The sequence below is a fragment of the Epinephelus fuscoguttatus genome, linkage group LG23 (assembly GCF_011397635.1).
Source record: "Epinephelus fuscoguttatus linkage group LG23, E.fuscoguttatus.final_Chr_v1".
In the NCBI taxonomy this organism is placed as follows: domain Eukaryota; kingdom Metazoa; phylum Chordata; class Actinopteri; order Perciformes; family Serranidae; genus Epinephelus; species Epinephelus fuscoguttatus.
Genome location: NC_064774.1, coordinates 4429362 through 4446100, shown reverse-complemented (window position 1 = coordinate 4446100; position 16739 = coordinate 4429362). Strand labels below are relative to the sequence as shown.

General features: G+C 38.4%; 3 protein-coding genes across 4 annotated transcripts in view; all 3 read left to right on the top strand.

Annotated features, from left to right (window-relative positions):
- plod3 (procollagen-lysine, 2-oxoglutarate 5-dioxygenase 3) overlaps window positions 1-40 on the top strand; it is a 20331-nt gene extending 20291 nt beyond the window's left edge. For both annotated transcript variants that reach the window (XM_049568233.1, XM_049568234.1), the window contains one exon: window positions 1-40. This exon is cut by the window's left edge and continues 1424 nt beyond it. The gene's annotated coding sequence lies outside the window, so the exon portion shown is untranslated.
- Window positions 41-1682: 1642 nt separating this feature from the next.
- On the top strand, window positions 1683-6571 carry znhit1 (zinc finger, HIT-type containing 1). The gene is made up of 6 exons (XM_049568394.1): window positions 1683-1851; window positions 2767-2864; window positions 3954-4029; window positions 4685-4764; window positions 4854-5023; window positions 5952-6571. The coding sequence occupies exons 1-6, from the start codon at window positions 1827-1829 to the stop codon at window positions 5971-5973; spliced, it is 471 nt and encodes a 156-aa protein (XP_049424351.1). The 5' UTR covers window positions 1683-1826; the 3' UTR covers window positions 5974-6571.
- Window positions 6572-12059: 5488 nt separating this feature from the next.
- Window positions 12060-16534, top strand: LOC125883806 (uncharacterized). The gene is made up of 5 exons (XM_049568393.1): window positions 12060-12263; window positions 14616-14793; window positions 15221-15394; window positions 15693-15823; window positions 16139-16534. The coding sequence occupies exons 2-5, from the start codon at window positions 14640-14642 to the stop codon at window positions 16190-16192; spliced, it is 513 nt and encodes a 170-aa protein (XP_049424350.1). The 5' UTR covers window positions 12060-12263; window positions 14616-14639; the 3' UTR covers window positions 16193-16534.
- Window positions 16535-16739: the final 205 nt, after the last annotated feature.

Genomic DNA, 16739 nt, shown 5'->3' with positions numbered 1-16739 from the left:
AAATAAAGTTTTGAGATTTGAATAAATAATTTTACTGTCACAGCGAGGTGCGTTTGTTTTCTGTGTCGGGGGAAAGTGAAGCTGTTGCAGAGTTTAGGCATTATTGAGCTCATGTTGGAAAAAATTTTGGACATTTGAAAAATAAAAGTTTTCTAAAAGTTTTCTATCAACTTCTGTTTTCTGGAGCTGCTGCAAAGTATAAAATACAAAACGTTCGATGACTAATTTTCATTATGTTGATTTTTTTTTTTCTCTCTCTCTCCATTGTCCAGGGTTCCCATGGTCATGGAAAACCTGGAAAAGTAATGGAATTTCACAGTCATGTTTTCCAGGGCTGGAAAAGACATGGGAATCGCACAGCACAGTAATTAGTGGAAAGTAGTGGAATTATAAAAATAATAATCAATTTTTGAAAAGTCATGCAGATAGTAAATTGATTACACATTTTTGGAAAAGTCATTTGGAATTATAAATCATTGAATTTTTGTTACAAACAGTGGGAAGATACCAGATAAAACTATGATATAAATATTAATTTTCATGCATCTGATAACTAACCACAAATTAAATAGTCTCTACTGGTTTGATTTTGGCGTTAAATTTTGTCGTACGTAGGGTGTGTGCAATAAGTTGACAAGTCGATTAAATGTTGCTTCCTTCGCGAGTCAGCACCAGAAATAATAGTCAAGCAGGGAGAATTTCATTATTATTTTTGCGATTGTGTGTTAAAATGCAGCTGCAAATTTCAGGCTCGTATCTGAAAGATTAATTTCCCTAAAGCTTTTTTGTTTCCAATAAATTGTGTATGTTAACTTTTATTTAGTGAGCTGTTTCCATGGTTTTTAGGACAATGTGTCACACGTTTCAGCAACTTTAAAAATACAGTTTGGTTATTGAAAAATTGGCTCTCATGATATAGTCAGTATTTTCTGGGACAATGTTTAACGCTACAGATGAAAATGTGCTCCATCTTTTTCTTAGACTAAGCTAGTCATAATTTAAGCCTCTGTTTAAATGTTAAGAAGATAAGTCCCAAGAAACATCCCTACTTTTATTTTTATTAAAAAAGTTTTGATCTGAACTGATGAACGCTGCAGAGACGCTGCCTGAAGTCCATTTAACAGTTTGTTTTGAAGCTTTTTAATCACTCCACATGGCCTGAGACCTACATCTAATTATTTTAGTCCCTCAGTCCTATTTTTCATCTAATTTATGATAAAAAAAAAAAATTTAAATCAATTTACAATAAAAACATTTTTTTTAATTTTTTTTTTTTTTTAGATGAGCAGAAGCTGGCCCTTGTTGTAGTTCTGACTTTTAACTCTTGTGTTAGTCTGTTCACACTCCTCTGTTTGCAGTGGCAGAGTTCACATTTCTTCATGTTCAGTCAGAGTATTTTGTGCACAAAGACACCGCGTTCACCAACGCTACAGAAGCTTTTTTTTACTGTAAAATTATTTGTATTAACTAATAATAATGGCAACTGATCTATATGGGTTCTTTTTCACGCTCGAAGCAGACTGAATTCAGAAACAGTTGAACTGTCCCCACCAGGCGGCGACAAAGACACAGAAACGCGGTCAACTGATAGCAGTGATGTCCCTCGTGGCTCTACGTAGCAAAGAAAATCACAACAACACAGCTGTTGCGTCATTTTACCTTTAGTACGTCACAAAAATAATATGGTTAAGGTATTGTTTCCATTAATGTTGTTGTGTAAGAGTCTCTGTTTGTAAATGTGAATCTGTGGAGCTGTCGTAAAGGAATACGCGCTTCGACTGATTTGGTACCTCTGCGGCTGCCGTAAAGAGGAAGTGACAGAAAACATGGTGCTGGAGAAGAAAGGTTCCGGTGAGTTCTGTTTAATTTGAGACAAATTCTACATTAAAATGTCGCTGAGCTGCTTCACACATTGAAGTATGTGATAAATCAAAGTGTTGAAGGTGTTAATGCGCGTTAACTTTTCCTGTGTTCGCTTCTTTGTCTGTCTTCATACATGTTAGCTGCGGCTAACAGAGGCTAACTCACAAAACGTAAACTTGATAGGGCACTGTGGTTTTCTGAACGATTGATGCTATATTTGTTGTTGCCGTTACGGATTAATATTTTTTATGGAAACATGATAAATTCGGCGTGTGTATTATTCCTACAAGTGACACCAGAGTGAGTCAAATCCGCATCTGCGGAACCCGATCTCTGCGGTTTGTATCAGCGGGATAAGTGGAGGATGCCTGGGTATTTTATTGAAGTAAATAAAGCATCATCCGCTGAAATTAAGTTAAGTTCATAACAAGTCGTAAATGATTAAGAGACATTTTCAAAGGTTTCAGTTAACAACTAAAATATGAAGAAATATAAGAGTACCAGTTGTTATAACGCAGTTTGGTTCTGAGACAAGTGGTTATTTGTCTAAATTGTCATGACACGAAGATTAGAGATAAAGTACAGTTTTTAAAATATATTTCCATTCTTCTTATATTCTGTCTCTGTGTGAGACGAAGATGAAGATATTTATTTTTGTTTTATGTATTAGGCTCCAGAGTCAGCTGAATGCTACTTTGGTTCATAACAAGTCCTCAACTAATATATGACGCTTTATAAGGTTTCAGCCTGAATGTTGGGGAACATTAAATTACCAGTTTTAATAATTGAGTTTGGTTTGTATTTAAGGTTGCATTAAAACTGCAGCGGAGTCATTAACAGCACAGTGATGTAAACTCTGTGTGTGTGTGTGTGTGTGTGTGTGTGTGTGTGTGTGTGTGTCAGCTCGGGTGGAGGCTGGGCAGCGCAGAGTTTTGGATGAAGCCACCCGACAGAGGAGACTGACCAGGCAGCTGGAGGCTCTGGAGAAAGACAACTTCCAGGTGTGTCAGTGTGAATCTGCTGCCTCTGTGGAAAAAGACCTTTAATTCGTAATAAGTTGTGTGTGTTGATGTTGTTACGAGGACGATGGTCTGTGTTTTGTTATGTACATTAAATTTGTTAGAAAATACTTGTTGATAACACGTGAGAAGACTGAAGTGTGGAGTCAGACTGTTCAACTGTTTGTCATCAAATGTCTGCTCGATGACACACTGCAGTCATCCTCATCATAACTCCTCCCCTACTGTATGAATACTACGTTACTACTGGCGTCAGAGTATCAGTGTTGTTCCTTTCGACCACTGTGTGTGAGCAGTGAGGTTGTGAAGTCCCACAAGCTCCTCTCTGTCTCCGTTACGTGTCACAGTCGTATTAACACAAACTTAACAGCCGTCACTAACAGACCATCAGTCTTCTGACACACCAAGCCGACGGTCGGCCGTCGACCAAAGTCGGGCCGTCGGTGAGCGTCTGGCCGTTCAGGTTTTATTTCCTCGCCCCTGTAGCGAGTGAATCTGCCTGTAGTGAAACCGGGGCTAACCGGTGCTTCCTCCTCAGGCTCCACTTCACTCAGCTGCCCCACAGACCCGCTGCTTCTTCACACTTTAACCTGAATAACAAACCGGAGCTAGCTGGGAGCGGCTAGCGGAGTGTTAGCCGCAGCATGACCGGAGGGAAGCACAGCCAGTTAGCCTCCGCTAGTCTCTGAGCTAGCCCCGGCTCTCCGTTTGGATCCAACCGGAGCACCGAGCCCTGGTTTGTTATTCAGGTTAAAGTGGGAAGAAGCAGCGGGTTTATCGGGCAGCTGAGTGAAGTGGAGCCTGCGGAGGAAACACCGGGACCGTCTGGATGTAATAGTCCGTGGAGGTGCTGCGGTGCTCGGCTGCACAGATAGGAAACCCCTCGGCTGACAGGATGTACCACTCTCTCACTCCACTCTCTGGTGATTGTTTAATAATTTACATTTGGCTGGTTGGTTAATGACACACTTTTCTTTGGTGTGACAAACTGTTTTTAATTACACGTTTAGTTTTGCTTTAATGGGACTTTGAAGACAGTTTTTCGGTGGTCATGTTGTTTTGTGTTTCCAGGACGACCCTCTGTCCTCCCTCCCTCCTCCAGGTCCTACTGCCCGCCTGCCTGCCTTCAGTGAGACAGAAGAACCAGGTGAGACAATGTCCTCACTTTGCAAAAATGTCCTCACATTCCAAGAGTGAACTGGACTTTGAAAAATGTCCTCACTTACCAGAAATGATTTCACTTTGTAAAAAATGTCCTGGAATCCTAGAAATGTCTTTACTTAGCAAAAATGTCCTCATTTTGCAAAACTGTCCTCGTGTTCCAGAAATGTTGTCACTTCGTAAAAATATTTTTACTTTTCACAAATGTCCTGATTTTCCAAAATTGTCCCTAATTTGCAAAAAAATATCCTAGAATTCCGGAAATGTCCTCATGTTGCAAAAATGTCCTCACATTGCAAAAATGTCCTTATGCTCCAAAAATGTCCTCGTGTTCCAGAAATGTTGTCACTTTGCAAAAGTATTTTTACTTTTCAGAAATGTCCCGACTTTCCAAAGTTGTCCCTAATTTGCAAAAATTTCTTAGAATTCCAGAAATGTCCTCGCTTTGCAAAAATGTCTTCGCTCTCTAAAAATGTCCTCACGTTGCAAAAGTTGTCCTTATTTTGCAAAAATGTTATCACTAAAAACAGGCGTTTCTGTCTTGTCTATATTGTCCCTTCGTGTCCTCCCTTGGGGGACAGATGATTACTGACGTTATACAACAGTTATAAGTTCTCCTCCTTCTGTCTCTGTGTGTCCAGAGAAGAAGAAGAGGAAGACGAGGGGCGATCACTTTAAGCAGCGTTTCAGGAAGAACTTCACCACGCTGCTGGAGGAAGAGGTGGGTCACACAGCTTCACTCTTTTCCTGCTCTCTCATTGGCTGAGGGTGTGTTGTCAGCTGACTCCTGCTCTGTCCTCTGATTGGTAGAACCTGTCGGAGAGGCCGGAGCCGAACTACCTGTCTGCAGCGGCCCCTCCCTCGTCTCTGCCCCCCCGTCACTTCTGCTGTGTCTGTGGTTTTCCCTCTCACTACACCTGTACCACCTGTGGGGGGCGCTACTGCAGCAGCAAGTGTCTATGTACTCACAGAGAGACCAGGTACACACACACGTTTGTCTTTCTGTACTTCTGAGGACCATTGTTAATATCATACATTACTGAGACCTCAGCCTGAACTCAGTCTAGATCTAATCTGAAGCTGAAAGCCAAGTCTGAACATTTAGACGTGAGTTCCCTGAGGACCGGTGGCCAGTGATGGACAGACCAGTTCTATTCACAGTATCGATTCCTTTGAGTTGATTCATGAAAAATTATTGAACCATTTGAGTTTTGATACTTTTTGAAAAAATGGTGTCAGGTCTGTGGACATGTCGTGCTGCCCGCCCCACACAACTTCTCTTCAATGCATCACCAGTCGTCATCTAAAAATAAATCTTTATTGTTGGTTCTTGAAAAGTCATGGAAATGTGCATGAACCCTGCAGCACATACCTGACACTGAGAAGAGCTGTTCAGAAAGATTTGTTCGTTCATTTTGGCCCACCACCACCACCAGCAGCCAAAATGTCCTCACTCTTCACTTTGCAGAAATGTCCCTTCTTTCATTGTCCAAATCTTAAATCTGGTCCTCAGAGTGACAGACGTACATGTACATGGACTCTGATGTGTGTGTGTGTAGAGTGTGGAAGATAAACTTTGGTCTCAGAATGTGAATCTGTTTGAAGGTAAAGTGAAGCTTTGTGCTTTTATTGGCAGTGTATCGTTGTAAAGCAGCGCTGTCTCTGTGGACTTTGGGCTCCATTTATGTGTATGTCTCACCACATAGTGTCCACTTTATTACGTACACCTGTGCAGAATAATGCTATCCATAAAGCTGATCTATATCCAGTTCGTAATGTTGAGTTTTTGTTGACACTGTTCTGTTGGTTTTTGTTTTATTACTGAGGTCATTGTTAAACTGAACTGTATTATATTCAGTGGGGTTTCTAATGTTCTGACCTCTCTCTTTATCCTCTGCTTGTTCACAGGTGTTTGAAGTGGACGCTCTAACTGCTGCCTTGTCACCATGGTGATGGTGATGATGATGATGGGATGGTGTTACCTGTTGTCGGTGGTGTACAGTTCGAAACACCTGTGAACTGTCTCATTGTCCTGACTTATGGGCTTCTGATAGAGCAGATGGACACTCACATACAGAGGACATATGATGCCAGCAGCTGATTAGCTTAGCTTAGCATAAAAACTGGAAACAGGTGGGAACAGCTAGCTTGGCTCAAAAGAAATCCACCTCCCAGCTCCTCCATGTTTTATCTGGTTGTTTCATCTGGAGACAAACTGAAATGTAATGAGCCATTTTACTGATTTAATAAATAAGATCAAATGTCTTAATTAATTCAGTGAAAGGAGCAAGCTACAAAGCTAACATGAGATCAGATGCTAATATGAGCTGCTGTAGGAGTGTTTGACGATGTCTGGTTACTTCAGGGTTGTGTGTTTGTTTTGTCCACACCTGTATCTGCACACCAGACAGTAAGACAAGCCAGATAATGTACCATGTTGCTGTTGTAAATAATGAATAATAATGAATACACTTGGTTTTGTTTCATTTTTTATTAAAGAAAAAGAGACATGGGACATGTCTGGTTAATTTTCCTGACAAATGTTACAAACATCTTCTCATTGTTCCATAAAGTTAGTGTTGGCCTTCGGTAACATTTGAGACCACGAAGAGACACAAAACAACTACAGAGATTCAAAACCATGACAGAGACACAAAACTGTGGCAAAGACACAAAACTACTACAAAGAGATGCAAATTTATTATAAAGAGACAACTACGACAAAGATACAAAACTACAAAGAGATGCAAAACAATGATAAAGACACAAAACTACTGCAAAGAGATGCAAAAATACTACAAAGAGATGCAAACTTATTTTAAAAAGACAAAACTACGACAAAGAGATGCAAACTTATTATAAAGAGACAAAACTACGACAAAGAGATGCAAACTTATTATAAAGAGACAAAACTACTACAAAGAGATGAAAAAATACAAAGAGATGCAAACTTATTATAAAGAGACAAAACTACTACAAAGAGATGCAAACTTACTATAAAGAGACAAAACTACGACAGAGATGCAAATTTATTATAAAGAGACAAAACTACTACAAAGAGATGAAAAAATACAAAGAGATGCAAACTTATAAAGAGACAAAACTACGACAAAGAGACAAAACTACTACAAAGAGATGCAAACTTATAAAGAGACAAAACTACGACAAAGAGACAAAACTATGACAAAGAGATGCAAAAATACTACAAAGAGATGCAAACTTATTTTAAAAAGACAAAACTACGACAAAGAGATGCAAACTTATAAAGAGACAAAACTACTACAAAGAGATGCAAACATTATAGAGACAAAACTACGACAAAGAGATGCAAACTTATTATAAAGAGATAAAACTACTACAAAGAGATGAAAAAATACAAAGAGATGCAAACTTATAAAGAGACAAAACTACGACAAAGAGACAAAACTACTACAAAGATGCAAACTTATAAAGAGACAAAACTACGACAAAGAGACAAAACTACTACAAAGAGATGCAAACTTATAAAGAGACAAAACTACGACAAAGAGACAAAACTACGACAAAGAGATGCAAACTTATTAGAGACAAAATTATGACAAAGAGATGCAAACTTATAAAAAGACAAAAGTACGACAAAGAGATGCAAACTTATGAAGAGACAAAACTACTACAAAGAGATGCAAAAATACAAAGAGATGCAAACTTATAAAGAGACAAAACTACTACAAAGAGATGCAAACTTATTATAGAGACAAAACTACGACAAAGAGATGCAAACTTATTATAAAGAGACAAAACTACTACAAAGAGATGAAAAAATACAAAGAGATGCAAACTTATAAAGAGACAAAACTACGACAGAGACAAAACTACTACAAAGAGATGCAAACTTATAAAGAGACAAAACTACGACAAAGAGACAAAACTATGACAAAGAGATGCAAAAATACTACAAAGAGATGCAAACTTATTTTAAAAAGACAAAACTACGACAAAGAGATGCAAACTTATAAGAGACAAAACTACTACAAAGAGATGCAAACTTATTATAGAGACAAAACTACGACAAAGAGATGCAAACTTATTATAAAGAGATAAAACTACTACAAAGAGATGAAAAAATACAAAGAGATGCAAACTTATAAAGAGACAAAACTACGACAAAGAGACAAAACTACTACAAAGAGATGCAAACTTATAAAGAGACAAAACTACGACAAAGAGACAAAACTACGACAGAGATGCAAACTTGTCAAGAGACAAAACTACGACAAAGAGATGCAAACTTATTAGAGACAAAATTATGACAAAGAGATGCAAACTTATAAAAAGACAAAAGTACGACAAAGAGATGCAAACTTATGAAGAGACAAAACTACTACAAAGAGATGCAAAAATACAAAGAGATGCAAACTTATAAAGAGACAAAACTACGACAAAGAAATGCAAACTTATTATAAAAAGACAAAAGTACGACAAAGAGATGCAAACTTATTATAAAGAGACAAAACTACGACAAAGAGATGAAAAAATACAAAGAGATGCAAACTTATAAAGAGACAAAAGTACGACAAAGAGATGCAAACTTATGAAGAGACAAAACTACTACAAAGAGATGCAAACTTATAAAGAGACAAAACTATGACAAAGAGATGCAAACTTATTATAGAGACAAAACTATGACAAAGAGATGCAAACTTATTATAAAGAGACAAAACTACTACAAAGAGATGAAAAAATACAAAGAGACAAAACTGACAAAGAGATGCAAACTTATTAGAGACAAAATTATGACAAAGAGATGCAAACTTATAAAAAGACAAAAGTACGACAAAGAGATGCAAACTTATGAAGAGACAAAACTACTACAAAGAGATGCAAAAATACAAAGAGATGCAAACTTATAAAGAGACAAAACTACGACAAAGAAATGCAAATTTATTATAAAAAGACAAAAGTACGACAAAGAGATGCAAACTTATTATAAAGAGACAAAACTACGACAAAGAGATGAAAAAATACAAAGAGATGCAAACTTATAAAGAGACAAAAGTACGACAAAGAGATGCAAACTTATGAAGAGACAAAACTACTACAAAGAGATGCAAACTTATAAAGAGACAAAACTATGACAAAGAGATGCAAACTTATTATAGAGACAAAACTATGACAAAGAGATGCAAACTTATTATAAAGAGACAAAACTACTACAAAGAGATGAAAAAATACAAAGAGACAAAACTGACAAAGAGATGCAAAAATACTACAAAGAGATGCAAACTTATAAAAAGACAAAACTATGACAAAGAGATGAAAAAATACAAAGAGATGCAAACTTATAAAGAGACAAAACTACGACAAAGAGATGAAAAAATACAAAGAGACAAAACTGACAAAGAGATGCAAACTTATTATAAAAAGACAAAACTATGACAAAGAGATGCAAACTTATTATAAAGAGACAAAACTACTACAAAGAGATGAAAAAATACAAAGAGATGCAAACTTATAAAGAGACAAAACTACGACAAAGAGATGCAAACTTATAAAGAGACAAAACTACTACAAAGAGATGAAAAAATACAATGAGACAAAACTGACAAAGAGATGCAAAAATACTACAAAGAGATGCAAACTTATTATAAAAAGACAAAACTATGACAAAGAGATGCAAACTTATTATAGAGACAAAACTACTACAAAGAGATGAAAAAATACAAAGAGATGCAAACTTATAAAGAGACAAAACTACTACAAAGAGATGCAAACTTATAAAGAGACAAAACTATGACAAAGAGATGCAAACTTATTATAGAGACAAAACTATGACAAAGAGATGCAAACTTATTATAAAGAGACAAAACTACTACAAAGAGATGAAAAAATACAAAGAGACAAAACTGACAAAGAGATGCAAAAATACTACAAAGAGATGCAAACTTATTATAAAAAGACAAAACTATGACAAAGAGATGAAAAAATACAGAGATGCAAACTTATAAAGAGACAAAACTACGACAAAGAGATGAAAAAATACAGAGACAAAACTGACAAAGAGATGCAAACTTATTATAAAAAGACAAAACTATGACAAAGAGATGCAAACTTATTATAAAGAGACAAAACTACTACAAAGAGATGAAAAAATACAAAGAGATGCAAACTCATTATAAAGAGACAAAACTATGACAAAGAGACAAAACTACGACAAAGAAATGCAAACTTATAAAGAGACAAAACTACGACAAAGAAATGCAAACTTATTATAAAGAGACAAAACTATGACAAAGAGACAAAACTACGACAAAGAAATGCAAACTTATTATAAAGAGACAAAACTATGACAAAGAGACAAAACTACGACAAAGAAATGCAAACTTATAAAGAGACAAAACTACGACAAAGAAATGCAAACTTATTATAAAGAGACAAAACTATGACAAAGAGACAAAACTACGACAAAGAAATGCAAACTTATTATAAAGAGACAAAACTACTACAAAGAGATGTAAACTTATTATAAAGAGACAAAACTACGACAAAGAGATGCAAACTTATTATAAAGAGACAAAACTACGACAAAGAGATGAAAAAATAAAGAGACAAAACTATGACAAAGAGATGTAAACTTATTATAAAGAGACAAAACTACTACAAAGAGATGCAAACTTATTATAAAGAGACAAAACTACTACAAAGAGATGAAAAAATACAAAGAGATGCAAACTTACTATAAAGAGACAAAACTACTACAAAGAGATGCAAACTTACTATAAAGAGACAAAACTATGACAAAGAGACAAAACTACGACAAAGAGATGAAAAAATACAATGAGACAAAACTGACAAAGAGATGCAAAAATACTACAAAGAGATGCAAACTTATAAAGAGACAAAACTATGACAAAGAGATGCAAACTTATTATAAAGAGACAAAACTATGACAAAGAGACAAAACTACGACAAAGAAATGCAAACTTATAAAGAGACAAAACTACGACAAAGAAATGCAAACTTATTATAAAGAGACAAAACTATGACAAAGAGACAAAACTACGACAAAGAAATGCAAACTTATTATAAAGAGACAAAACTATGACAAAGAGATGTAAACTTATTATAAAGAGACAAAACTACTACAAAGAGATGCAAACTTATTATAAAGAGACAAAACTACGACAAAGAGATGCAAACTTATTATAAAGAGACAAAACTACGACAAAGAAATGCAAACTTATTATAAAGAGACAAAACTATGACAAAGAGATGCAAACTTATTATAAAGAGACAAAACTATGACAAAGAGATGTAAACTTATTATAAAGAGACAAAACTACTACAAAGAGATGCAAACTTATTATAAAGAGACAAAACTATGACAAAGAGATGCAAACTTATTATAAAGAGACAAAACTACGACAAAGAAATGCAAACTTATTATAAAGAGACAAAACTATGACAAAGAGATGTAAACTTATTATAAAGAGACAAAACTACTACAAAGAGATGCAAACTTATAAAGAGACAAAACTACGACAAAGAGACACAATCAGAGCTGTATCTGGTCTCTACGACGAAACACTTTTATCAGTTTTGTTTTTGCGTAAAACACAATCACCAATTCATCACACTCTGATTAAAATGTGTCATACAGGAATTAGAACCCACAGAGACAACAAAGTGAAGTAAAATATTTGTATCTTAAGTGATTTTTGTTGATTGTGCTCGATCGTCCTTGATGATGCTCGTGGTCACTGAAGTTCTTCACAGCAGAAAGAAACATTTATCTGCAGTGATTTTACAGTTAAACTTCAGGTTTAAATAATAACCAGATATGATGTTTATGATGTTTGATGCTAAATTATTGATCATATCAGCTTCCAGGAAGAGATGAATGAATGAATGAACGAATGAATGAATGAATGAATGAATGAATGAATGAAGGGTAAAAGTCCAGCTGACTCTTTCTGTCTTTCCTTCCTGGTATCCATGGCAACAGTGTCATTAAAAACATGTCAATAATTAATGTGGACTTTTGAGTCGTGTGTGTTTTGCATGAAGTTTTCTCTGAAAGCAAACACACACATACACACACATACACACACACACACACACACACACAGTTGTGGCGTGTGGTAAAGTGAGGTAGAGCTACACAGACTTTGTCCCGGCTGCAGGAAGTCCCCATTCAGCTGCTGTGACGAGCCGGGCGGAGGAGCTGCAGCTTCACACCAGTCAGTGAGTATTAACTGGGAGAACTGGGAGAACTGGGAGTTTCCTTTGACAGCAGGACAGTTAATGTTTCCTCTAAGGGGTCCAAACACACAAGTGAAAAAGACGAGTTGGTAGTTTCACACTCAGAGAGACCGGGTCACACAGGATTCAGTGATCAGGCTCCACCTCGCCTCGTCGTCACTCTCTGATCGACGGTATCATTGGTACTAAGGACGTTATTATTTACTCTGGACGTTCCTCTGCTGTCCTCACAATAACCTCAGAACATTTGTTTGAGTACTTAAAGGTTCTGTATATGAGTTTTTACATGTTTTAACAAGTCTTTATTGCCAGCTGATGAACAGGTTGTAACGTGACGTAAACACTGAGACCTTTCCTGACTTCCTTAGTTGCCTCCCACAGCCTGTGGATAGGTTTCTATTCAAAGGACTTGGGGTAAATACTCCAGGAAAATCCAGTGTTTGTGACGTTATGCCCATTCCTGAGTTTCTTAATTGTCTTAAGCCCCATGACATTGTTGACAGTGTGCAACAGTAGCTAATGTTAGCTCGTCTGGTAACGGCAGTATCTACAGAGTCCACACATGCTGTGGGTTTGTTAAGTTTTGCAGCGGCGGCCCAGTGGAGACAAACCTTCACTTAGTGCTTTGCTGAAATCAAGCTGCTAAAGCTGCTGACTGAAAGTGTTTGAAGAGCTGCCTTGCAATGTAATCTCTGAGTGGCGAGGAGTAAGGCAAGGAGGCCCCAAAGCTGTGCGCTAGCTAATTTTATCCATCTCAGTGCCCCAAATAATAAATCCAATGCCCCTGGTCCTGAAGAAAATCCTAGAGTGAAAAGTGACATGTGAAATATATTGTGACACTGTGGTTGTAGATGGGAAATATTGGCTCATGTTAGCCTGCTTGTAAACACAAACAAATTGCTAACAAGCTAACATAACGCAAAATACTTGCAGTATTCACATGGAACTAGTGAACACTTTCAGAAAATTTCCACTTATGAGGTAAACGTAAATGTACCAGTAACTTAAGAGCCTCGCCTTCCAGCTCAGTCCGACGCATCGCCCACATCCCTGCTGATGCAAGCCAAAGGCCTGATTATCTCACGCTCTGTTTTATCTTCACTCGTGAACAAGACCTCAAGATACTTTAACTCCTTTGCTTGAGGCAGTAACTCTCTCCCAACCTGGAGGGGACAATCCATCGTTTTCCAGCAGAAAACCATGGCCTCAGATTTGGAGGTGCTGACTCTCATCTCAACCGCTTCACATTTGGCTGCAAACCACCCCAGTGCGTGCTCCACAACGGGCACAACCGACTGTCCAACCACAACCTTTGGCAGCAGCCTCCACGGTGATGGTTTTCAACATGGACCACTTGGATTCCATGTCCTCAACCTCCTCTGAGATGCACAAGGCGGGAGTTGAAGACCTCATGGACAGGGGGCCTCAGCCAAATGTTCCCAGTTCACCCTTACAACAGGGTAGATGGATTTACCGGGTCTGTCCGGCAGCCTCCCCTGCCATCTGATCCAACTCCCCACCAGGTGGTGATCAGTTGACAGCTCTGCTCCTCTCTTCATCCAAGTGTCCATGACACACAGCCGCAGATCTGATGATACGACCACAAAGTCGACCATCGACCATCGTCACTGTGCTCGAACATGGTGTTTGTTATGGCTAGTCCATAGCACAGACATCCAATAAAAAATACCACTCGGGTTCAGATCAGGCAGGCTGTTCCTTCTGATCACCCTCCTCCAGCTTTCTCCATCATTGCCCACAAGAGCATTGAAATCCTCCAGAAGATCTAGTCTCTGGTTGGTACCCTTTCGAGAACAACTTTCAGAGACTACAGGAAGGCCAGGTACTCTGAACTGCTGTTTGGTACATGAGCACAAACAACAGTTAGAGACTTTCTCTCAGCGAATCCAACACAGCAGCACTCAACCAAGGGCTCATGAGTATCCCCACACCCACCCGGCACCTCTAACCCTGGGCAACTCCAGAGAAGGCGAGAGTCCAGCCCCTCTCCAGGAGTTTGGTTCCAGAAGGTGAACCCACCTTTATCTAGTTGGGACCACTTCACCTCCTGCACCAGTTCCTGTTGCTTCACCACCAGAGAGGTGACGTTCCATGAGCTAGTCTGCGCTGCCAGAGGTCAGCATGCCTGGGTCCCTGCCCCTGCCTGCGCACCCGGCCCCAATGCCAGTCCCTGCAGGTGGAGGGCCAGGTTATTATTTTACCAAGAGGACATCTTTTACAATATTCATTAAATCTTACCTTATCAATAATAATGATCTGAGGTGCTCCATAAACACAGATCTACAGTTACTAACAGATGAAATCTCTTTATAGCTCCAACCACTGCAGACACTCATCATGAAGTCTTCATCACCACCTTCGTCTCCATCAGTAACTTCTACCTCAGTGACGGCTGCACCAGACACTCATCTCCTCTCCTCTTCATCATCTCCTCCTCCTCTTCCTCCTCTGTCTCTGAGAAGTCCACAGCTGCAAGCAGAGTTTCTACAAGGTAAAAAATATGTCTTTCTCTCTGTCTCCCGTCCCCTCTTTTTACAGGGATGGATAACTGAAAGGGACAAGCAGGCAAAGAGAGACTCACAACAACCACAAAAAGACATAAGACAACCACAGAGAAACAAAAACCACCCCACGCAATGCAAGACAACTGAAAAGAAATTTGACACAACCACAAAGAGACACAAAACAACTACGAGGAGATATAACATGAGCGCAAAACACAAAAATGACCACGTAGAAGATAAACACAACTACAGCCATAACCAACCAACCAACCATAAAGAGAACCAAAACGACCCAAAAGAGTCTCTGCACAACCACAAAAATACACAAAACAACTACAGAGACATCAAGTGACCACAAAAAGCATTGTCTCCATCTTCCTCTCATCCGTCTCATCTTTGTCTTTTTGCTTCCAGAGCGTCTGAACAGATTTCAGTCTCGCAGTGACGCCAGTGAATCCAGTGTCGTCTCCTCTGCGGCCTCCTCCCCCCCTCCTCTGCGCTCCCCCTTCAGTCCGTCCCCCTTCGCCTCCCCCTGCAGCTCCTCATCCTCCTCCTGCTCATCTTCTCCTTGCAACAACAACAGACAAGGTGAGCTGGATGTCACTTTATAGAACATGAAAGGTGAAGCTGATGTTTAACAGCTCACTTTACAGTAAACAGCGCCCTCTGATGGAGAGGATTACTGTTGCTATTACTGTGTGTGCTTCACATTGAGAGGCGATGGTTGAGTGGAAATTATCCTAAACATAAAATTCAGACTGGACTTTGAAGCATTACATTTTAATTTGATATCACAGTATTTGTCGAGTTTTTTTTATCACCGTTTTTACAACATTATGATTTTCTACAGAACTTTGAGTTTGTTGTCTGTTTTGTTTGTGTGCAGCACGTCTGTCCCTGTCCAGCCCAGAGCTTCTGTCAGAGCTCAAAGAGGCGAGAACACGCAGCCTCCGACATGTCCCCACCAACAAAGGAATGACCACTGTCTTCAGTGGACGAGGAAGAGGAGGGGTAAAGGTGAGCAGAGGATATCATTATCTCTGATGTCCATCCATAATAAACATCTATAATTCCACTCAGAAATCATAGAAGAAAGAGGCTGCAGACCCAGCCTGAGAATCATCATGTTTTTGGTTTTTTATTTCAGTATCAGTGCTCACAGTGAGAGTTGTCTGTACATCACTGGGTGCACTGCAAACAGGATCTGTTCACACATCATTCACATCACTGTGAATGGAGACACAGGCTAACAAATGACCCACATACTGGTTAAAATCACCCCCACTACAGGCGGAAAAGATGCTGATCTTGAATGTTATTCTTCTCCTCCAGGCCTCTGGCTCCGCCCCCTCCACACGACCAGCCAGTCAGAAGACTCCACACTGAAGTTATCAGCAGCACCAACTGAGTTACAGGGCTTCCAGAAATGCTCTCAAAAATCTAATTATCATCATCAAATAAAGAAATCTCCTGTTATTTGTGGGCCTAGCTAGATAAACTGACATGTTGTTGGAACAATGAACATTTAATGTCAAAATGAAGCATTTGGTTTGTGGTAATAACAAAATATATCAGTTTGAAGCTGAGAAAGAATTTGTTCAAACATTATTATGAGAAACTGAGAGATGATGATGTTGTTCTGTAAATATTATGCTGATGTAAGATAATAAATGATGATCAGTCCACTGTGTCATAAAGCAGTGCTAATGATGAGAAAGCCTATTACAAAAGCTCAGCAAATGTCTTCTTTTCTGCTCATTTTATTTCAGTTTTGTCCCCTCACACATCTGGCTTGACCTACAGAAAGATGAAGAGAATCGTAAAAAAAAAAAAAAAATGTGATAGTATATTATGCCAAAAAATGTCAAGTATAGTATGCTAAAAAATGTGATAGTATAGTGAGACAAAAATGTCATAGTAAAGTATGCTAGAA

Excerpts from the sequence above, each read along its gene's own strand:
- LOC125883806 (XM_049568393.1), top strand. The coding sequence starts at position 14,640 with ATGAAGTCTTCATCACCACCTTCGTCTCCATCAGTAACTTCTACCTCA. Across the intron at positions 14,794-15,220 it reads GCAAGCAGAGTTTCTACAAG|AGCGTCTGAACAGATTTCAG; the intron begins GTAAAAAATATG and ends TTTTGCTTCCAG. Across the intron at positions 15,395-15,692 it reads TTGCAACAACAACAGACAAG|CACGTCTGTCCCTGTCCAGC; the intron begins GTGAGCTGGATG and ends GTTTGTGTGCAG.
- znhit1 (XM_049568394.1), top strand. The coding sequence starts at position 1,827 with ATGGTGCTGGAGAAGAAAGGTTCCG. Across the intron at positions 1,852-2,766 it reads GCTGGAGAAGAAAGGTTCCG|CTCGGGTGGAGGCTGGGCAG; the intron begins GTGAGTTCTGTT and ends TGTGTGTGTCAG. Across the intron at positions 4,030-4,684 it reads CAGTGAGACAGAAGAACCAG|AGAAGAAGAAGAGGAAGACG; the intron begins GTGAGACAATGT and ends CTGTGTGTCCAG.